Source organism: Sander lucioperca, chromosome 3 (assembly GCF_008315115.2).
Source record: "Sander lucioperca isolate FBNREF2018 chromosome 3, SLUC_FBN_1.2, whole genome shotgun sequence".
Classification (NCBI taxonomy): Eukaryota; Metazoa; Chordata; class Actinopteri; order Perciformes; family Percidae; genus Sander; species Sander lucioperca.
This window is the reverse complement of record NC_050175.1, coordinates 17,671,440-17,695,705: the sequence shown is the minus strand read 5'-3', so window position 1 is coordinate 17,695,705 and position 24,266 is coordinate 17,671,440. Positions and strand designations below refer to the sequence as shown.

Below are 24,266 nucleotides of genomic sequence, written 5' to 3'. Positions count from 1 at the left end.
GTGTAGGTGGGATTCCTCTTACACTTCCCTGGAATTGTACCTCGTACGATTCCATGTGAAAAATAAATAAATTGATTAATTGATTGATTCTCATCTGCTACCAAACAGAGGAAAATCTGCATGGTGTCAACTGTACAGTGTAGTGTACATGGTGTACGGCGTAGTAATGCAGGCTGCCATTTTTTTTTAAGTCTGTGTCGAGTGAATACAAAAATTCCGGTAACTTGGCTCTTTTAAAATCCTGTCATGCTAGTGACAATTCTCTGACCAATCAATGGTCTGCAGTGTTTTACCTCCACCTTCTAGTATCGGCTCAGCTTGCCTGGAACCTCGACCAGGGTGGTACCAAAAACTTTACCAGGTATTATCCTCAACTTTTGCTAATGGAAACGCAAAAAAAGAGTTAGTCCAGTTGAGTAGAGTCGAGCCGTACCATGCAGTAGAAAAATGGAAATAGGAAGCATAGGAAAGTAATAAAGTGGCAAACATTAATTGAAACTACATGCACAAGTCAAGTCGAGGTTGAATATTCAGGTATTTCTTGTTATATTGTTGAATGATATCTGCAATCATGTTCACCAGAAAGGTAGGTGGCTTTGAACATGAAAGTAACATGCTTTTGGCTATATAATTCATACTCTCTGAATAAACATTGCACAACAGTACATTGTCATTTGGAGCCAAAATGGACAATTATTTTACAATGAAAAACGTTTTGCACATAGCTTGTGTGACCCGACCCCGAATAAGCGGACGAAGATGGATGGATGGACATAGCATGTGTCGAAGTGCCTGATGAAGCGCTGATGGAATTGTGTTGTACATGCCAATTTTAATAACAGACCCTTGATCATATATCTAAGTATGTGGTCACTACAACAAACACTTATATTTCTTCCGGCACATTCCATTACTGTGTTCATGATTATGCCAGCATCCACAACTCAATTATTGTTTTCTTTTGAAGCATAATTTGAGGTAAACCAAACGCGTAATAATCTGTTCAAGCATATATGTGTTAAAGCATACAACTTTGCATATAGACAGCTTTTGATTATCACTATAATCCTGTATGTGCGTTGTATGTGTGTGTGTGTGTGTGTGTGTGTGTGTGTGTGTGTGTGTGTGTGTGTGTGTGTGTGTGTGCGCATACCTTGAGATAGTCTCCATCTTGCAATAAGAAGCTCTCAGCTTTCAGCCTGATTCCTTTGCCCTTTTCGGTAGTGATGCGGTAGATGCACTCGTGGTTGTTATCGTAGTTGGAGGGAAAGTTAGGAGAGAGCAGAACACCTTCTGGTCCTAGTGAGGAGGCTCCACACTCCGCTACAGCAAGAGAGTAAAGGGGGCAGGGAGGTGTGGATCAAAATCAGCATTTCTGCCTAATTATCTCTGAGCAGGCAGAATATCTGGGTTGGCTTATTATGTAAAAAAAGAGAGGAGAGAACTGCAAAGATGCATATCCAGTATAACCACAAACCTTATTCAACTCAGCAGACATTATAACAATAATGATAATAATAATAATAATAATAATAATAATAATAATAATAATAATAATAATAATAATAATAATGATAATAATGATAATGAATTAGTATTACATAGTTTAAAAAGCACTAGTTTAAAACACATTAAAAAGCAAAGGAATTGAACATAAACTACATGAAAAACATTGCATAAAAGCAGGTCTGTGTTAGTTTAGAAAGTCTACAGAATTATCTATATATATATAATCTAGCAGGTGCAGTGGCCATCAAAGTTTAGGGATTCCAATAAGTGGTACTTTGTACAAATGTTTGTCAAATGTAATGAAGAGAGGAGAAATGCAGGACCACCACTACTTAGAAGGGAGAAAGAGGAAATGGGAAGTACATGTAATGAGATAAACAGGAGAGGAGCCGGTGTGGAACAAGGTAGAACTCACTGAGAAAAATAAGAAAACATGCAGTGTTTATCAAATCTAAACAAATGTACAAACAACATTTTTGTAAATGTTCTGTACGTTTCTAAAGCAAATAGGAGGTAGGAGATAAGCATATATTTAAGGATGCTACCAGCAATTCTTCAGAAAATCTTTTGAAAGTGAGGACAGCACTTTAGAGGGAGGGAGTGAGAGAATACAGAACAGTCAAGGGGGAGAAGAAAAGGATAAAGAGAGAGCTGAAAGAGGAAGGAAATAAGAGAAGATAGCAGACTAACCAAGACAGACCTTTTGGGCCTTTTGATAATATGCAGAGAGAAATTAGAAAAGGGAAAAGGGGAGTAACAAAAGACACAGTATTAACACTCTTCATATAGCAGCTAATGCCCTAATTATCTGCCCGAGGACTGTCTAAATACAGAGGGAGAGGAGGAGAAACAAGAAAAAAGAGAGACATAGAGCTAAAGAGAGGGGCATTTGGAAAGAAAGAGAGGGAGAGGGATGAACCCAGTGAACGTTGCCAGCTGCTGTTCCTGTTAGTCAGGCCTGATCTCTTGACAGATAATGCTATTATAGCATTTTGAGTCTGCTCTTTTTGGGGACTGAAAATTACCAGCAGCCACCAGTCAGACTCTCATAAACTACCAGCAGCATCCAAGGAAACACTGATACTCATCAAATACCAGCAAAATGACAACGTGCTAACAGCCAGTCCTTGGCTAATAAAGCCAATTGTCAACCAGTCAAATAATAGTAAATTACTTTTGTGTCAGCAATAAAATACTGGTGAATTACAACCAGGAAAATGCTGATACTTTACCTCGAGGCTTGTTTATATGGTGAAAGTTAATTTAAAAAGTTGTATTTTACAAGCTGCCAGTTATTTGCACAAAAGATAAACCCCTCTAAAGCTATAAATATTGAAGACAGAAATACTTTTGAAAGACTGGTTACAACTAATCGCTAAAGTATATATAATGCTGGGTAAAGAAAGCATTGTTGTGCAAGAAAAAGGTCAATGAGTATAGAGTGTAATGCCCACAATCTTAATTGCATATCTGTAACTATAGTCTGAATGTAAAAAAATAATAATTTTGTTTTACTGAGACACTAGTTGGTTTATCTATGTATGTTGTGAATATGTTACATTCCATTCCAGAGTAAAGACTCTGAACAAAGCCTCTCTCATATGTTTTAATTGGCATGTTACATTTGTATCATGAATTGTAAAAAAATAAAAAAAATAATTCATCCTAAAGATTTATCCGCGTGAACCTACCTTGATCTAATCCTCCTTTCCTCTGGTGCCTCTTTCTTATCTTTCTACTCCCACGTCATCAAAGTGGATGAAGAGATTGTTAGAAAATGTATGTATCATTGTCTCATTAAACCTTTTGAACATTGTGAACTAAACCTTGCTTCGTGTCACTTTGTTCTCTGAGCTTGACACTGCTTTCAGAATCAACTCACAGAGGTCAATGTAATAGATGGTAAGATACAAACCACCAAACAATCGTGATCGGATTGTTTGTCTCACCTATACATCGTGGTAGTATGTTGCTCCAGACTCGCCTGCCTCCTCCCAGACAAGTGATCTTGCTATCTCCCTCAAGTCGGTAGCCACTGAAACAAGTGAAGGCCAGCGAGTCGCCAACCCGAAATCTGAATCCCATCCTCCTGCTGTACGCTGGTACACCGGGATCCTCACATGGCTCTAAGTCGTACTCTATACAGAGACATAAATAACATTGTTGAGGAGTCATTCTTAAAAGACTAAAGTGGTTCAAAATGTACAAGAACTGTGTAACTGTTGTTAAGTAAGCCATAGTCTATATCGAGGACGTTTCATTTCCGGGATTGTTCAGGTGCCGCAAGAAATTCCGCCAGATGTCCCTCATTTCGGCCGGATGTCCGTCACCTTCCGCTTTCTTTGTGTTGGAATTTTAAACTCTGGTGAATTTATGAGAACTATGGTTAACTGCTCCTCATATCTCTGCATGGTAAATCCAGACAGCTAGCTAGACTATCTGTCCAATCTGAGTTTTCTGTTGCACGCCTAAAACAACTTTTGAAAGCAAACACAAAAAAAAGTAAACAAGTTCCTTCCCGAGGCTATTTTGCAGAGGCACTGTTGCTCCGTCCAGTGCCTAGCGCCACCCAAGACGATTGTGATTGGTTTAAAGAAATACACATAAACCAGAGCACGTTTTTCTCCCATCCCAGAATGCTGTGTGGACTAGCCAGACCCTCCTCCGCAGCGCTGTGGAGGAAGGTCTGGCAATGCGAGACTAAGTAAACCAAGAAAAAGAAAAATAAGGTAAATAGAAAGAATGAATTACATTACATTTTTTGTCGTGAAAACCTAAACCTGAGACCATAATGTATTACACCTGTACCATTAATTACAATTTAAGTCGATATTGTGGTAGATAGGAAGTAATATTGTTATGGTCTTACTGTTGCCCCTTTTGGCCATTGGGGGAAAAAAACACCCACTACAACTGTGGTTTTTACCAAATGTAAAGTGCCAGTGTGTTTTTCTGCCCTTCTGGGCTTAGGGGGCAGTAATAAAAACAACCTGGACAAGCGACACAAAGGTGAGATTTGTGCTTTATCGGAAGTGTTTATCAAACACTACTTTTCGGTTTTATAAGAGAAAAGGATGAATACTAACTGGTTGGTTTGGCAAATGTACATCTGGTTATTCGCTGCATCTACATTAAGGAGCAGCACATATCGGCATCTATGAGCTTTTCTATGGGACCTTCTGGAACTGTCACCTACACAGTGGGTGAGACAGTCCCAAATGGGGCTAAGAGTGCAATATCTAATTCTTTTTTATGTTTTATGTAAGGTTTTGTGACAATTATTATAACATTAATTCACCTAAAAAGGAGAGAGTCATCTTCCGGGTTTCTGTAGTTACTGCTCTCTGCTTTTGTAAGGCAGAATAATGTACCACATCAGAATACAACTATATAAGTAGGGCTGGGCATCGAGAACCGATTCCTACTTGGAATCATTTCAAAAATTACGATTCCAGTGGAATCGTTTCTTTATTGGAATCGTTTGGAGGATTTGGTTTCAATCTGATCATGGGTTCCAAATTTAACGTGCAAGTTTTGGTTTCCATAGTGGCCAGGCGCTTGTTGTGTTGCAGCCATGGAGCACAGTAAGCGGCGCTCTAGTCTGGCTTTATTTTACGTTGAAAAAGCCCTGTAAAACGGCAAACCACCATTGAATCAAAATAAAACTATCCTCTTATTTGTGAATTAGGCATGTGACCCGTTTCAACTACACCCCTCAAAGAATCGGAATCGAGAATTGATAAGAACCGGAATCGAAAGGAAGAATCGGAATTGGAATCAGAATTGTTAAAATCCAAACGATGCCCAACTCTATATAAGACAGTCATTCCTGTTGTTTATGATATCTGTTTAGTCTGTTAGTCTAGATCTGAAAGAGTTAGGCCTATGTCAGGCTAACAAGGCAGGTTAAGTCTATTCTGTAATTAGAGTTAGACAGTTTTTAGGCTGATTTACAGTCCACTTCATTGATGTTAACAAAAACCAGTTTCTGATACAGTGTTCTTACCTGAGAAAGTAATATTAAAGCCTTCATAACTCATGGAAAAATCCGATATGAAACGTAGCTGAGCGCTGAAGTTCCCATAGAGCCCTGCTTTGACACTAGGGGGCAGCACTGAGCCAGTGAGTCGAGCTACTGGAACCTGGAAATTGCTGTCCTCAGTGATGGAAAGGTAGTCATGGTTCTCCTCCAGATGGAAAGTGTGGAAAACCAGATGGACTCCTGGAAATGAATGGATGAATAAACAGATGGATGCATGATTGGATGGATGGATGGATATAGTTAGTCACAGATACATAAATGGCAGTAGGTGAACACATACACCAAAACAGAAACACATATCAGGCAAATTATAGAGTGTAAATGCACAGCAATCTTCAAAATGTGCTACTTTAATAAATCTTTATTTTTCCAAGCAAATGGATGGGTGTTTCCATTATGTCTGTGTATGTGTGCTTACCTTTCCCATGAGACACCTCTATAGTCCAAGTGCAGTTAAGAGAATTGGGGTAAAAGTCAGGAAAGCCAGGTGACAGAATTGTCCCTGTTTTACCAAAGATATAACCTCCACAAAGGGCTACAGAGACAAAGTGACAGATAGAGAAGGATGAAAAAGAAAGGGAGAATACATTTATATTTTACCACTATACAAACCATTTGCACTGAGCTGACAAATACCTCAACAAATTATAAAAAAAGGACTACTCAAGTTTAACACCTAAAAATAATACATATCCTAAGTACAGTTATGAGGTCACCACATAATGACAGATTTATTTGCTCTAATCAATCACTCTCAGTTAATTGTTAAGTTACTGGAATTAAACCACATTCAGCTTTTTGAATCTGCAGACCTTCAAAAACTGCCAGAATTGTGTGAGCTAAGCATGGTGTCAGTATGTGCTCTATGCAAAAAAAAAAGTCTCTCCCCGATATTAAAAGAATTGAATATGAAGGAGACGTGAGAAGAAACAGCTGTAGATTCACAAATTCACAATGAAAGTATAGGTGTTGTAAATCCAACAACATTCAATACCTAACTGATGTCTCCATGTTGTGCAAATGCGTTTCTTATTAAATCTGCAATAACTGTTTTTTTTTGGCCAATTGGGGTCACTGGAAGCAAGTTGTGAACATAACACTGACATATCATCACCTTAGTAAAGGGTTGCTTATTTATACATCCAACGGTTACAGAGCAACATTATCATTCATTCAGAGTCATATTTCTTGCCATCTAACGAATGCAAGCCCAACATTCACTCTCTTGTTGGTCGTGGTAATTGAGCAAAATATTTGGCTCTTTAGCTGCTAAATGCTCCAATATGTTCAGCAGCTAGTCACTTCTTGTATTTGCTGTTTAATGCTAAGCAGGTAGTGAATTGTTAGGTTTGGAGCTTTTTTACTGAAAACTGTTTCCTGCTACAGCCAAAAAAGTATGCCATTAGAGCGGTGAGAGTGAATCACCACAGTAAGGTTGCAGATCAGACAGCTAAACAATGAGCTTAAAGTGTCTATAAAACTCTGTAAAGCCGAGGGGAGCTGCAGATTCAGGTGCTAATTTTCTGTAGGTTCATCACTATTAGCAACCTCTTTCACATAGAAATATCAATTATAGATGCTTAAACAATGAAAAAAACCTTTTACTAACCTCATCTTAATTGTTTTTAGTTGCCTAGAACATTAATATAGTGGCAGATATATATATATAAATATATAATATATATATATATATATATTTCACACATGAACAGCTGACAATGGTGTGTCCAGTTCAAAATATCATCACATAATCACATTTATGACAAAGTAACATATTGTTGTTACGTAAGATACAGTATATAACATGCACTGAAGACTTGTTGATTTCACCAAATTGGATTGTATTACAGAGAAAACTAGAACTTTCAAAGGCAAACATGCAGCTTCTACATACAGCTACAGACAGAAACAAAGGGTGAAGGCCAGAGATGCTCTTAGAAACAAAAAGAAAACAGAGCGGGGAGATTGTGACAGACAAAGAAAGAGTGATTTGTTGTAAAAGAGTGAGGGATTGGTGCGTGTGTGTGTGTGTGTGTGTGTGTGTGTGTGTGTGTGTGTGTGTATGTGTGTGTGTGTGTGTTACCAGACACCTAGCCTCCACACAGAGCCAGATCACTGATATGGAACAGGACAAACTCATTTGGTATAGAGCAGAATGGAAAATACTATTGTATCGTAATGGAGAGTAAAAGAGGGCTTGCAGAGCATTACAGACTCTTGAACTAAGATAATATGTTGACTCTTTGTTTCTCTCTCACTGTGCCTCCATCCCTTTCAATTCTATTCAGCTCAACTCAGTTACATTTAATTCAATTTAAGTGCTTCAAGGTGCTTGACTGGCATAAAAATAAAAAAGGAGGGTTTTTTTCTTACCTATGAAACAAACACATCCCAGACTATAAACTGAATCAGAGACAATAACATTTTTTGTTGTGTCCCTTCTGTCTGTAGTTGAAGGTTTATATATATTTTGGTGCACACAAGTCCCTTTTAGCTCCTCAAACAAAAAATGTGCTAATTCATTTGGTGATTTGGGTAAACTGTATTATTTTGACTTTATGAAGACAGATGTCAAAGCTTTTCTTTTTTTTATAGTGCAGCTATTCCAGTATGGGTTTGTAGAGAACTGCTGCTGTCTCTGCCTCTCCACCCCATCTTTCTGTCTATCAATGTCTTTCCTTCCATCTTATACCATATCATATTTCAACAGAGCTGGAGTTGAGTTGAGTAGCTGTGATGAGAGCCGTTCTCCCCTCCCTCTCTCTCTGACTAGCAGTCTTGTGTGTGTTGTGGTAACCATTTTTTTCACACTCCCATCAGGATTCAGTTAAAAGTAGGACACTGTCTGACTAAATGACCCTTGAGGGGTGTGTGCGCATGTGTGTGCGCATACTATATCTATTGCTTGCACGAGTGCACACATCAGAGTATGTGAATAATCTGTGTGTGAGAAGATAGAGGCAGATTGTTAATGTATGTGTGTTAGAAAGTGTGAGCAGCATAACAATGCAAGAAAAAGAAAAGAATCAGACAGAAAAAAAAGAATATTCATCACTCTAACAAAGATTTGAGAGGCAAATCAAAGTATGGCAGCGTTCAGTGTTGAAAGCAGAATCATGAGACTGAACGCTGAAAGAAAAGCAGATACAGAAAGATATGGCTTGTTTTTCAGAAAGGGGAGAGGAAAACAGAAAGATAATATACCAGACTTTAGCTACATCCCTTCCTACTCTTTCCTACCTGTCTTTAATTATCTCCCTCTTAAAGGATGCCATGGCATTGTTTACTAAAAGGGATACTGTGACTTTGTTCACTTCTAACAACTTGTTGTCTTGGCACCAACTGTAAGCTTTAAAATGTCACTGCACCCCTTCAATATTCTCCCTGACACATAAAAGAGCAGCCAATGTTTTGTATTATCTGTTTGGAGATATAGCTGACCGGCAGGAATAAGACGGGTGATTATGGTCCAACAGACACTGTGGTGTAACTGAAAGGGAATGGTCTCTGCACGCCTGCAGGAAGACTACATGTAATTTTGTTTTTATCTTATCTTCTACACAATATTGTCCAAATAATGAATTTTGGTTGCTGCGTAGTGCAGTAGGTATAGTAGAAAAAAGGTTGTCGTTCCCTGTTAAAATGTTAACTGTGCCACTGAGACTGTACTGTAAATAAGATTATTGTCATTAATGTGTCCATGTGTGTATGAGTTGCTTTAAGTATGGCTGTGGGAGTTTTTAAAGATGATTTCCTTTCTCCTATAAATTGATGTGCGATATCCAAGTCCTTTCTCAGTGGACTTTGCAAGTTTTCCCTGTGTCTGCGTGGGTTCGCTCTGGCTTCCTCCCACAGCTCCAAAACATGAAAATAAGGTAAACTGGATATATGAAATGATCAATAGGTAGGGAAATAATTAAGTAACAGAACAGGTAAAGATGATAATATACATATACATAATTCTAGTCCCATGATCTTCTCTGAATGCAAACTATGGCATATTACATTCTAGTCAAGGCTTATACACCGTTTTAGAAGAGTGCCATTCTGAAATAGTGTGTCATGTAATGTAACAGCTGTCTGGTGAGATGGCATGCTTGGCTGAAAATTGAAAATGTCACAGTGGCCGTTTAAAACTGCTTATGTTTTATGGCTGATACTGTGAGATAGATTGCCTCGGTATGAACTCGCTCCCAAGTTGAGACATCCTGACTTTGGCTTTCAAATTGGATTCTTTTCAATCGGCAGATTAAATCAGACGCTGTGTATTCATCTCCCATGATAGCATGAGCTGTGGGCAAAATGCTGAATGAGAAGGCCTGCGATGGTCAGTGAGCATCTGTTTCAGTAGTGCCTGTTGACCTGCATAATTTCACTGAGGCTGGATGCAACTTGGGAGTGGGGGCAGATTGTACAATTAACAATATGGCTGCCAGTAACACCGAGCGAAATGCAAAAAAGAAGTAGACTGGGAAATAAGTTACTAATAGGAACACCTGCACCAACTCCCTCCCCTCTCTCCACTGTCTCTGACTCTCTGGCTGTACCTTCTTTCAGCCACCTCGCCCTACTGACTCCACTTCTGTTTTTATGTTCATGAAGAGGGGGCCGTCAGTCTATAAACTTCACCATCCTTAAACTTGACTCACACACAAAAAACAAACAGCTGGCTGCTTGCAAAAGTAAATTGTGGCAAAGACGAGGCACAGTTGCGTGTGAGCGTAACTGGGATTTTAATATCTTAGTCATCATCATCAACTCAGTTAAAAGGCAACTTACTTTAAATATGTTTCAAGTGTGATTAAAAATGATTAATTTGCTAAAACTGTAGTATTTCCTTTCAGTAGTTACCTCAGCCAAAGAGGTTATGTTTGTTTGTTTCGTAACTACATAATTTTCTTAAAACTTGGTGGAAGGGTGTAGCCATTAATAACCCATTAATTATAGGAACGAGATAGCGAGATAGGACATGGCCTTGGCAGACGTCTGCTCTCTCCGAGTGCCCTTCTAATTTCTTCAGAGTTTGGTCCAATTTTCTATTTTCCAAAAATAAGAATGGGACAGTGGTGCAATGGTAAGCGCTATCGGCTACAGCAGAGGTTCAAAAATGCTGGATGACTGGGGCCATTTGTTGAGTTTTCCCCTGTGCCTGTATGGGTTTCCTTCGAATGCTCCCAAAACATGCATCACGTGTTGTCTCTCTATATGCGGTAGCCCTGTGATTAGTCTCGCCTTGCCAGACCATCCAAACGTTGCGGAGCAGAGGAAGGTCTGGCTAGTCCACATAGCATTCCAGGATGGGAGAAAAACGTGCTCTGGTTTATTGGCATTTCTTTATACCAATCACAATCGCCTTTGGCGGCGCTAAGCGCCGCATGGAGCAGCTGTAAAATAGTCATGTGCGAGAAAACTCACATTTGACAGATAGTCTAGCTAGCTGTCTCAATTTACCCTGCAGAGATCTGAGGAGCAGTCAACCATAATCCTCATAAATCCACCGGAGTTTAAAATTCCAACACAAAGACAGCGGAAGGAAACGGACATCGGTGAAAATACATGCATCCGGCGGAATTTTCCTACGGCACTGGAGCAATCCCGGAAGTGGAACGTCCAGGATATAGACTACCCTGCGATAGACTGGAGACCTGTCAAGTGACTCAGTGTCAGCTGGTATAGTCTCCACCCCCCTGCTGAGCAGCTACAGTACAGTATAGGTAATGTAGGGGTGAATGATCTGAAAAAAGAGCTAAATGAATGTAGTCATGGTCTCAAAAACTGCAATGCTTATTTATGCTTTACTGTTTTCCAATGGATGATGTAATAGTAACTTATTCTGCAGTACTGGATTAATTTCACGCATAAATGAAATAATTTGATAAAAATCTCAGAGGTTTGAAATTACCACGACAATAAGCTCCTTTTTCTTTGCTACAGTGTTTAGGTGAAGAAATTAAAAACATCATCTCGAAAGCTTAAATAATCAATCAGACCCCTTGCTTGTTGTCCAACATTAAATTCCGATCAAGATTACTTAATTTGCCAAGCATGGGATTTAGTGTATTTACAAACCTCTTTTCGGCATTTATTTTGTGTTTTAAGCAAACTCCAGGCTTTCTCCTCTGAGGAAAAGAAACAAGGTGCACACAATGGCCTGCTGTGCCAGTTTGTATAGGAAATTTCCAATTAGGTTTTATGTTTACTTGACAATTTTCCTAACTAAGTTTTACTTGATGACCAAATTTTCACTGTTTCCTATGTTTAACGAACTTCAAAATCCATATGACACGTATTCCAACAAGTGACTGTGTTCCTCACATTATTAAGTCATTCTTGCTCTTACACTGTAAATTGTTTACAAAGGGTTTCAGCCCACTATAGAATAGGTCTTCATGATGAGTGCTAAAATAAAAGAAAGAAAGAAAGAAAGAAAGAAATATTCTCACCATCACAACTGGGAAGAGCGTGACTCCACAGATGATTCTGCTCGCAAACAATTGGCTCCTCATCACTCAGTGTGTATCCTAGATCACATGCAAATGAGACACGGGAGCCAATGGAAAAGCTGCTGCCATGGCGACGACCATTGACTGGGATACCAGGATCAAGACAAGAGTCTGACTCCATTTTCACACCTGAGAATCATATCACACAAGCACAAATACCACAGAGTCAAGAGGGTGAGTGTACTATATGTGTGTGTGGGTAATTACACCAAGCTGGTTTGCACTCAGCAAACATTGAACAAAACATTGTTGCTACGTATGAATACCTGCAAGCAATTCATCATTTGTCTACCAAACATTTATATCAGTCTGTCAATCAGCCTTACTTTCATATCTGATGCTAAAGCCTGCTGCAGAGCGGCTGTTGTCTGTCGTGAACAACAGGAACAGGACGTTGGATGTGGAAATCAGGAAATGAGGTGCTTGGGTGCCGTGGTATTCACCGATGAGGGGAGAGGAGGCTGAGGGGCCATCCCTGATTTCCAGTGTGTCATAGTTGACCTCAGTCTGGAACCTACACAGACATATAGGCATAAACAAAACATACACAATAACCTGACATACACAAAAATAACATGTATATGACACATGGCATATGTAATAACACGTGCAGGCTACCTTAAACACCAGCTAATGTAATATAATGTAACTGAGAGCTAACAATGTTGATAAACAGGGTATTTATGCTGAGAGAGGATTCAGCAGCAATGCTTATTTTATTAAAGTCATTGTGAGTGCAAAACATGAACAATGTCAATAAAGTATGCTAACTTAAAAACCAAAACTTATTGACTGACATTCTACCTGCCAATTTAAATAATTGAGCACTTAAATAACCACATAAAAACCTTGTGTGTGCCTAAGTAGCTGAACAATTGACTGACTTAATATTGTCCTCTCACTCACTTTCTTGCAGGCCAGCACCTTGCATTGCAGCTCCACCACCATTGGTGTATGAATGTGTGTGTGAATAGGTGAATGATAGACAAATTGCAAAGCGCTTTGTCTGGGAAGGTAGAAAGGCGCTATATAAATGCATCCATTTACCATTTATTGTTGACTGACTGAGCAATTACTTACAGTTGTGTCTGCAGGGCACTGACAACCAGTTGGTTCTTGAGACCCTGAGTGCTGCTGGTTATCATTTTAACCATAAAATATAGTAATAACTGATTTAGAAAAATTTCATCACATGAATGTGATTAACTACCCGGTGGGGTAGAAAACAAAGAGTTGGGAACAACTGACACACTGTACAATCACATGCACTGACTGCGTCTGAATATCTAACCAGCCAACTGAACAATTCACTAGCTTGTGCACCAGACATTTGCATGCAATGCAAAGGCTGAATCCTACACAAATGAAATGCCTCATAGGCGATGAAGATAACTTGGCCTTTACGTCACTTCCCAAAAAGACAAATTTCAGCTTTAGCAATTTCAGGCTACACTGCATCTGCTCGTGGCTTGTGTCCAGAAAACATGTGCAAAAAGCCAACATTAATTATTTACTGCAGCAGTAACTCACCAACTACATTTATATCTTACTAACTTATGATGCTTCTAAAAGACTGACAAACTAATAGACTGACAGACTAAATAATGTACTAGCTGACAAACCATATATGAAAAGAAATTACATACTTCATGACTATGTTATCCAACTCGTAACAATCTGACTCATTTTCTGAGTAACTGATCAGCAAACTTAAACAAGCCTCTCTATACCTCCATAACCAGATCACTTACCTGTCAAAGTGTATCTTCACAGCGTGGTCTGGCTGTGCTTCAATCACCCACTGGCAGTTCAGAGAGTCTTTATAAAAGGAGGGCCAACCAGGAGACAGCAGAACACCAGTAGGGGCTGTAAGATGGCCTCCACATGGAGCTACAGGGAAATAAGAGAGAGAGGGGGAGAGAGAGAGAGAGAGAGAGAGAGAGAGAGAGAGATTTTCAATTTACGTGAGCTGTCTAATCCTTTCTGAATTTATAGAGTTCATATATAAACATTTAACTTCAGAAAATATGCAGTGGCAATTTTCTGCTACAGTAAATAAAGTTCAGTTGTTTTGCTCATGTCATTGCTCAGGTTTGAAAAAAGGCTCAATATGTATAGCATGATAATTTATAGGGCAAATCAAGTATATTTATGTGTCAAATGAGGGGATCTGTACATAGCTGGCACATCTTGACACTAAGTTATAGTTTACTTAGTGTCAAGTGCACTTAGGTGCCCCAAAAACTCAACCATGACACATTAAAATGCAAGAATTAGCTTCAATTGAGTTTGGATGCCAGATAAAAAAAAAAAAAAAACGTTATAACTTTGTAACTGTATATTAGTTTTGGCCTGGTCTGTCTAGCACTCACAATAAGCTAACATGTATAGTAACATCCCTGAAAAAACTTCATGGTCTGTTTATTATTCATTTTTTTCCTACAATATGTCATTTGCAATGGCATATCTATCCCACTCTTACCACTTCTTCTGAATGACTGATACATTGGTCCTTTTGATTGCTGTCATTACTCCAGACTTTAAGCAAGCTTAAGAAAATGACTTTTCTTTTACCCATTTTGTGCATACTGATGCTGTGGTACTCATGGCTGGGATGCAGAAGAGAAAGTCATTCTAGAAATAAAACATAATTATCCTTCCCTGTCCAACAGTAGGAATAACATTTCCCCATACTTCATATTTAATAAGGTGACAACCCTATTCAATTGGATTGTCTCCTCCATCCCATTTATTAACAACAGCCAACATTTGATAATGTCATTTAGACAATACAATCAAGATGGAGGGGATAGAAAAAAAGACATGCGAGTACTCACAGGCCAGTAGATAACATTCGCCTTTAAAAAGTATTGCAATAACGGCACATTCACTGTCCTTTTATTATCACTTCTACATATTAGCTATTGGGCACACTATGGATACATCTCTGTATATTGGAGTCTGTATATAATGAATCTCTCCCTGAATAAGAACTTGTGCCAATCTCATTTAAGATTATTGTTTCGAGAGAAAGATGCGTGCAAACAGGATGAATAAGTGTAGGGAGGCTAGAGTCTAAAGCAATTAGAAGAGGAAATGTATACAACTTCTTATAGTCTGGCAAGTCGAACATTTTTAACGATTACCCTTTACTCATACACACGGTAAACAGTTTGTATGTGTGTTTACCTTCACAGCGAGGTACAGCCGCAGACCAAACAACGTTTCCCTCCTGGATGATGCAAGTGACCTGATCAGACCCCTGGAAATAGAATATCAATGTATGGAATTAAGGGTTGTTACTTAATTTAAAGCTATAGTGCGTAGTTTCTGTCGCCCCCATGAGGAATTCTAAGTAATGACAACAAAACTGTCGGCGCGTCCACACGATACAAGCCTTCCGTGACCGCTTACCACCCCCCTCCTCCACGCATTTGCTAGTAGCCAAGGAGGACACAGAGAATTAAAAAAACATGATGGACTCTTCAAAAAAAGGTAATTATCTTCACTCAAGTTTCTGCACGGGAAAGTCACTGGACGCCACAATCTTCTGAACATAACCATACTGAGAAATACAGAGAAAGTTTTGTGGAGCTGATAGTCTTAATTAGCTTTGTAGCAACTCATTTGACAATGGCATGAATGTAACGGACGTTTATTAATATCAAAAAGTTACGCACTAGAGCATTAAGATATGATACAAACAGAAAAAAGGATACAACATAAATAAAAGTAAATTAAATCAAAACGATATACAGATACAAATTAAGTACAGGAGTACAAAGTAGCATTTCACTATGACTACTATTACTAATACAAATACTGCATGCAAATAATGCTTATACATCTACAAATCTGTATTTAATTTGTGTGAATAATAATCTATCAGATTAGATTCAGACAGATATCAGATTTTTACCTGTGTCCTAATGAATCCTTGATCACAGTGAAAAGCCACGGAGCTGCCGAGCTGAAACTGGTCACCATACCTTTGACCATTGACAGGAACTCCTGGGTCATGGCATTCATTCTGACCAAATGCTACAAAGAGAAATATGAGAGAACAGTTATAACAGAAGCCAATAGACAAAGAACCAAATAAACTGTATGAAACAAAGACAAATGACTCTGGAATTGAATGAGCAGAGAGAAAATCTGACAGAAAAGAATGAGGAAAATGACAAATTGTGCCTACAGACTACAGCATGGATATTTGAATCGTTGAAAGTGGTCCAGAATACATATTACATAATTTCATAATTTGAACAATGTTCCCTGGTTTTTCCAATTCATTTCAATACCTGAAATTCGCTTCTACCAGAGAGTGTATCACTGTCAGTAAATGTGACATCTCCACTGATATGGAAATATGGGAATGGAATTATCTTCACGTGGATTGAACCCTGTCATGTTTAGCTTATATCATCCCCATTCCAGAGATTAACCTGATCCCACCCAGAGCACACACCCAGTGATTGGACATGTCTCAGTTTGATTAGCTACTGATGGAGAGGAAATGAGAGCAGAAAGAGAAAGAAAAGGAAAGAGAAAAAGAATTCTGAGCTAGAGACAAAAGGGCACATACACAACGAATACACAAATATATTACACATGCCGGCATTTGGACACAAACCCATTTGCATGTACATGTGTTCAAATACACATGTAGAGCACACACACATACCTAATACAAAGGCATACATAGAAAATAACCATTCATACTTTCCCACACCAGATATAGAAGTGGTGGAAAATGTTGGGAGGGATAAAAAAGAGGGGAGGGATTTAAACATATATAGGAAAACACAGAAAATGACATTAAACAAAATATTCAAAGTATATGTGTAAACTCAGAGGAGGGAGGAAAGAGAGAATGCTGTGAGTGTTTCAGATAAAGAAAGTGTGAGACAAGGTTGTGTTTGCAAAAGAAGAAACAACAGAGAAGAAGCCTGAGTCAGAGTGAAAGATGGAGATCAACATGATGGATTAGAAAATAAGATGTAAAAACACTGAATAATAGGGTTGGGACAGAGAGAGAAAGAGAAATAAATACATGACCTCTAACTTTGTAAGTAATCTGTTGCAAATTGAGAGTCAAAGGGCTCTGCCGTCAAGCGACAGCATTGTACAGCACAAGGTGTAGCTTTGTACTGGCATTTATTTTTAAGAGGGTGCAGTAAGGTTGTTTTTTCCTCGTTTAAATTTTTTTCTTGTGTCTTGGTTCCAAGTGAGTTTTGGTGTCATTTTGCACCAGTCAGCACATGCTCAGACCAGGTCAGCAAGGCACTGTACTGCAGCTATCGCAGTCCATCACAAACAGTGTGATGTATTGAATCAGAATCATAACTGCTTATATAATTGTACAGCTTAAATTTCATAGCGGTGTGAAAGAAAAGACTGTTATAGAAAAAAATCCATAGTTATTTGTGTATAATAAATTATGGGAACCATACATTTTTCAAATTAGGTATAAGAGATTATGGTTTTGTTGATATAACTATTCCTAATACAAATATAGCATTGATGTCAGTAAATATGGCTGTCATTACACTGAAGCTAATCTTTAAACGTGGCAGCCATTTACCCCATAGCATCAGTTTACCTTAAATTTAAAGTCATACATTAATAACATGTATTATTATATGTGTGCATTACTGCAGTCTGGTGTGTCACAGTTCATATTTTCCTTACACATTCAACATTATTTATATAAACATATACTGATATACTCACAGCAATCCCCATTGATATTCATATATGCATTAAAATGTTAATGGGCCAAATTACTGAAACAGCACAAAGATGCCTGATCTTTCTTAAGTCCCAATGTAGAATGTATGTGATCAGACATTAATATTACATTCTCAAAATGTTTCATCATCAAAAACTATATGAATGTAGTTAAACATTTTGTCTTTTTTAAGAACATGAGTATTAGTAACTGTTGACAATACAAACACTGCATAATATATTCACAACAACAAGCAGAGTATAAAGAGGATTTCTGTATTTGTACATTACTTTTAGAAATGTTTGAGTAAAAAAGGACTCTAATGCCATAGTTTTGCTTCAAATTGTGCATCAAACCTTTCATTTGTGTTAAAACAATTGTTTGCGTTAGGATTAGAGATGGGACTTTTCATTAAACATTATGTGGTGCTAAAGAGGCTAAATATAATTTAGTATGTTGATTTGTCAAATGTAATCTCTCAAGGAAGAGTCAGAGACAAGGTCATTTGTTAGGCAGTGTGTGAAATGGTGCAAAACTGCACGGAAATCAGAGAGAATTAATCAGAGTCAGTCATGCACAACTAGTTCAGCTTAGTTTAGCTTTCAGGTTCAAAGCTGACAATGGGACATGTTTAAGTAAAGCATGAGTAAGACATAAACACAGATGATAAGTCAAGCAGAATAGCAATGACACGGCAAGAGTGAGACCGTAGGTTGAAGTTGCTTTACAAAAAGGTAAGACCATCTATTATAAACAAACTTTTCTGTTTTTATCTCTTTGTGTTTGATCATACACTGTCACAAACTGCTGTATCTAGCAAGAAGCCCTTTCTCCTCCATTCTGATGAGCTGACCTCAAAAATCTGCTGCTCATGTTTACTGCTGTCATTTTTAGATTGTCGAACAATTTTCTGCTATCAAAACTCCATTGTATCGGCTCTGGAAACATCTCAAACATGATGTCATGCTGACGTTTGACTGGATAACTACAGGAGTAAGAAAAATACACCGATACACAACAAAATGGGCACACTAATGTACAATACAAATAACAGTGTTTAAACCATTTTAGGTTTGATTTTGTCGCATGCAGATACAGACACAGATAGACAGACAGACACAGATATATAGGTAGGTAGGTGGTACATACTGGTGTAGCTGATATTGAAGCCTTTTCCAGTATTAGAATGATCAGATTGAAATTCCAGTCTCATGATGTGTCCATTCGAGGCGATCTGTGATGGAACATCTTTTCCTGAGAATGTTCCAAATGTTTGTGGCTCAGACAGTCCTAAAATAGAACAGAGTTAAAACAATCTTTAACAGACACGTTTTAATGGTGCTTATCTAATTCCATCTGAATAACATTAGGCCAAGGACATACTAGGAAAGTGAAGGACTCCTGTAAAAGGAATAAAATAAAACAACCCAAGAGACCTAAAGAGATGTATTAAATGTTATTGGTGGTGGGAAAAAAATAACTTTGAGATGATTCAATAGTTCTTCAGATCTTTTTTAAAGTTAGCAAATCCTAATATGTTGTTTTGAAGTTATTTTGCAGACAAATGCAAACAATGTACACATTATAGAAATCACCAGAGAAAAGGGTTGTTTTGGTTGCACAATGGCTAGCACTATTAGTCCATCATCTGCCTGTCAGTCAGATTAAAGAATTTAATGGAGTGAAAAGAACCCATTCAATTCACTTCGTTCAGTTCTGTAGCACTGTCAGTAACAAAATGGAGGACTAATCCATAACAAGACCTGAATTCAAAATCTTATTTAAGAAATGTAAACAAGTATTAGCAGCAAAATATGCCTAAGAATGTTTCCTTTTAGAGTAACACATATTGACATTGTATGTTGTATTAAAATATTGTAGCTACTTGCTGGTGGAGCCCAGTTTGACTTCTTTATTACCCTGTTAGGAGTTTCAACATTAGCAGTGAGTTACATTGTCTATGTCATTGAAAGCTTTGTGTCTCAGGATAACTTGCTTCTCTACAGGTTTAGTTTTTTTTTTTTGAGATGTTTGGGATTGATGTTAAAATGACAAATGTGCTAAAACAATGCTATTTGTCATAGTTGAAAGTAGTAGAAAGATGGCATTTTGGAGATGTTTATCCATCAGTGTTATTTTTTGTTATCATCTCATGTTGACTGTATATTCTAAATCTGCATGGTAACTATTAAGAAAAAAAGAAAAGTAAAAGTAGGCAGTCTTCCAAAGTGGGATTATAATGTATACATGTAGCTGTACATTAATACAGGATTATTTCATGAACCATCTTATTAATGTCAGATGAAACTGAATCATGACTCTTTAAACTTAAATCAAATTTGATTATCCTGCTGATACCTAGCTCGAACTTTATTTCTAACTTTACAGACAAAATATACACTTAGTGACCTGAAAAATACAGACTCCTGTTCTGCGCCACATTGGACCACCTTTAGCCCTAATAACAGCTCCCACATGTCTCAGCAGTGACTCAGCAAGGGATCCGTCTGGTTCTGGTGTTAAATCAAACCAGACAGACATGAGTGCTTCACATAACTGCCTAAGGTTGATGCTCTTTTCTACAGATGCTGCATTTGAGTAAATCCCAAAGAGACTGATATCAGGGGATTGTAGTGTCCAGGTCATTAATGTTATTTCACCTGAATGTGTCTTGAACCATGCGTTCTTGGACAATTCTGTCATGGCAGGGAGCATTATCTTGTTCAAAGTACCCATCATCCCTTTGGGGGTACATGATTGCAATGAATGCCTGAACCTGGCTGCTATGTAAAGGTATGCTCTGGCATTAAGGCATCGCTCTATAGCCATTAAAGGACCCACTGTACACCAATTCAATGGCCCCGAAACCATTACACCTCCCCTACTGGCCTGTATAGCTGTAACCATGCATCACCTCATTTCTGTCTGAGACATTTGTGTCACAGCATAGGACCATTTACTGCAACAAATGGCTCCTCACTTTTTTAAGCAGAATACACTCTGCTCGTGAGGGTGCTCCCAAATGATCCAACTGGCAGCGAGAGATTCAGTAGGGAGCGTAATAAAACCCTAAAGGGCTACACAGAACACAACCGAGCAGGCCCATATCAGTGAGATATGGAATAAACATAATGCACAAGGAAGGAAATGTCATCCCCAAATATGGTGATAAGACACTTGAACAGGAGGAGGCTGAGGTGGTTGATGGAGAAATCAATCGCCGCAGCCAGTAACAGCAGTTTGTAGCAGGTAGAAATAAACAGATTTACCACCAGCAGCAGCGCCAAAATGATCAAGAGTAAGTGAGAGACATTGTTGTGAGATTACAAAAACACCTTATTGTCTTGAATGAATGCAATTGTAAATGTATTTTGAGTGTGATTGGTGATTATAAACTGATGCTGATGAGCTATCGGCATGCACAACTTAATTTCACTGCCAGAACTAACACAATGATTGTTGTTGCTGGTGGCCCACCAGGAGTCTAGCAGACACCTGCAGTTTAGCATGGGTAGGAGAAATAGCTAAAATAGGTGCTTTTGCAATGCCAATGTGAGACTTACTTCTTCTGGTCATTGAATGTATTCATTGTGTGACATTATATTGAGCAAACCTCAAAAACAGTATTTATACAGTATTAATTGTGTATTAGATATTTTAAGGATATGTACAATATCAGATCAGATACACCAGAATTATTTACACACCTTAAAATAGTTGAAGATGGTGGTATTGATAATGGATGAAAAGCATGGTATTGCCACTGTTTCATATTTTTACCAGTCTTAATAAAATCCATCCAATCCTTAAAACATAACAGAGAGCAATCAGCATGATCAACTGCAGTGTGTTTTAGATGGCATTGTTAAGCACATACACTTTATTGAAAGTAATATTGAAAATCATCTTGAGAATCCAACTACAAAAAGGTGCAATGACAAGCAGTGTGAGTTGGCAACCCTGCAAGGGACAGAAAGTGAGCTACAAAAACACTTCAGTAATAAAACACTTAATAAAACACACTCTATCTGAAATTGGGATTCCTCACCAATACTGCCACAGAAACTTTTCTTTTTATTCCCTCCTTGACGTGGAGTTTTGGATCCAATGCACTTAGACTCAATTAAGCTACACAGTGACTGATTTGCAAAGTGCCAGTCTCTTTGTTCTTCAGCAACCCAAAAGCTCTTTAACTTGTTCATTATTGCATTGATAGACAAGAGACCAGGAGTGGAAAGAGAAGCAATGTGACAATAGCTGAAAGAGTGACAAGGTCCTACGTTGTCTTATCTTAGAGGAGAGATTTAGAGAAAAGCCTTTTGTAACAGTCTATCACTATGTTCTCTTGTATTAGATGACAGCAATGGCTTTCTGAATATGTTAACCATTGATGTACTGTTCAAATGCATACCTTGAAGCTTTATCAGATTTTTGGGCTAGATTGAATACTACTGTTTCCCAGCTCAGGAGATTTATGGGTTGGTTATTACTGTGGTTGCTCTGTTCACTTTTGCTTGCCATTTGTTTCTATTTCAATGTTCTATTATCCAGGGATAAAAAAAGAAGACAAAGGCATGAGTGTCAAGGTCACATAAACTCCTTGGTAAATGGAAAAACACTTTGGTTTCTCTAATACAGAGAAACTTTTATCTTACTGCTTTAGGATGCAGATTTATTTTCCATCCAGAGTAAAACATCTACTTTTTCATGTATGCATTTTGCAAAGGCATAACAGCAGACTAGGTCACCACATTGGCTACATAGCAGCAAAATTGTTGATAAGGATCTAAATGTTTTACATTTGAATGTGTGACATAAGGACAGAATATAAGACAATGCCATTAGTCAGCAATGCATATTAGCAAATATGAATAAGCAACACTTGAGAAGTGATCTGGTTATCTAAGTGCGTATTACTGCCTATTCAAACAACTTCCCAAATCTACATTTTTATCAACTATTTAAAATTGAAGTACCGTTGTAATGCTGAGTTGTGTTCAAATTGATTCATAAATATATTCAGTGTGATTATGAAAAGCAGTTTTAAATTAGGCAGATATAGTAGTTAACCTTCTAAACACTAATTAGTAACTATTTATTGGATGCCATATTAGTGAATACTGATCCTAACTTTACCTAACCTAACTTTCTCAATCTGACAATAAAGTTTACAGAGGTCTTTTAGACTTTCTTTGTCTTAATTTCTGAAAAGAAGACAAACATTGTGGTTTCCATGTGACAACAGTGATCTACCACCAAGCAGAACAAACTGGAAGACTTTGAAGTGGCAACTTTAATTTCAGTTTGCCCAGTGCAACAGCACTAATTGCCCTGCAATTTTCAAAACACTGCTCCAGAAAAACATCCCTGCAGACGGACAGGTTTACAGCCAGCTGATTAAACACAACTTCATCTTTAATGACCAGCCAGTCAAACCTTGACTTTATCTGATTCATTTAAATAAATACATTGTATTTCAATAGGGAACAGTGATCTAATTGCCCTCTGTGTGGTGGAAAAGTGCACAATAAAATAAAGCATGACAACTATCCGTCCAGTTTGCCAGCTTGTCATTCATCAACCAAATCCAATCAGAACTTCTCTTTACCTGCTTGTTATAGACTAAGTTGACTAGTTGAGAAAGAATGGCCCCCCAAATTATTTGACCATTTTTACCATTTCAGTTGTATATACTATACATGAACATCCATATTTCAGCAATTGCTAATTAGCATATTCTGAGGTGTTACTTGAGGAACTAAGCTTTTAAAAATATGGTGATATATTAAGAACCATTTACCTTCATCTTTGATCACCAACCAGTCAAACTGTGGCTCCAGGTCAAAGTCAGAGAAGAGAAGATGAATGCGGCTGCCCGGTTCAGAGATAATCAACCACACACAGTTCAGGTTGTTCCCATACTCCTCTGGGTAGTTCGGGGACAATATAGTCCCTGATGGAGCCGTAAAATTGAAGAAACATGAGACTACAAACAGAAAGAACAAAGGAAGAAAGGCAGGAAGGAAAGAGGTTAAGTTGACCTTTCATTGGGTAAGAATGCCAGCAAAAACAAAGACAAATACATACAGTAGATATCGCAGTAGGTAAGAAAGAAAAAAGGATCATGGAAAATTAGGATGAAAAAGAATTACGGGAAAACATTTAACACAGACCTAAATATGTCTGTATAAATATGTAAAAATATGTGTACTTACAAATACAACTGGGCTTATTGCCAGACCACTGGTTATTGTGCTGGCATGTGATGGTCCTCTCTCCCACTAGTTCAAAGGCCGACTGGCAAAAGAAGGTCAACGCGTCACCATGTTGAAAGCGATCACCGCTACGGCGACCAAATGCCGGCACCCCAGGATCACCACAGCCTCCCCGTTCGATCTCTGTAACGACACCGACACAGGCAGTCATGTTTATATGCTGATAATTAATGTCAACATGCGACATAGTGACATTCAGATAAGGG

General features: G+C 38.1%; 1 protein-coding gene across 1 annotated transcript in view; it reads right to left on the bottom strand.

Annotated features, from left to right (window-relative positions):
• Positions 1-24,266, bottom strand: part of LOC116060479 (CUB and sushi domain-containing protein 1-like) — a 366,236-nt gene that overhangs the window by 130,779 nt on the left and 211,191 nt on the right. The window contains exons 12-23 of the mRNA XM_031314040.1: positions 24,001-24,183; positions 23,586-23,771; positions 18,935-19,075; positions 15,974-16,095; positions 15,244-15,316; positions 13,806-13,944; positions 12,381-12,568; positions 11,995-12,183; positions 5,970-6,086; positions 5,516-5,731; positions 3,459-3,647; positions 1,154-1,323 (exon numbers count right to left, since the gene is read on the bottom strand). Of these exons, the coding sequence (XP_031169900.1) occupies positions 1,154-1,323; positions 3,459-3,647; positions 5,516-5,731; positions 5,970-6,086; positions 11,995-12,183; positions 12,381-12,568; positions 13,806-13,944; positions 15,244-15,316; positions 15,974-16,095; positions 18,935-19,075; positions 23,586-23,771; positions 24,001-24,183 (1,913 nt within the window). The remainder of the gene's footprint in view (positions 1-1,153; positions 1,324-3,458; positions 3,648-5,515; positions 5,732-5,969; positions 6,087-11,994; positions 12,184-12,380; positions 12,569-13,805; positions 13,945-15,243; positions 15,317-15,973; positions 16,096-18,934; positions 19,076-23,585; positions 23,772-24,000; positions 24,184-24,266) is intronic.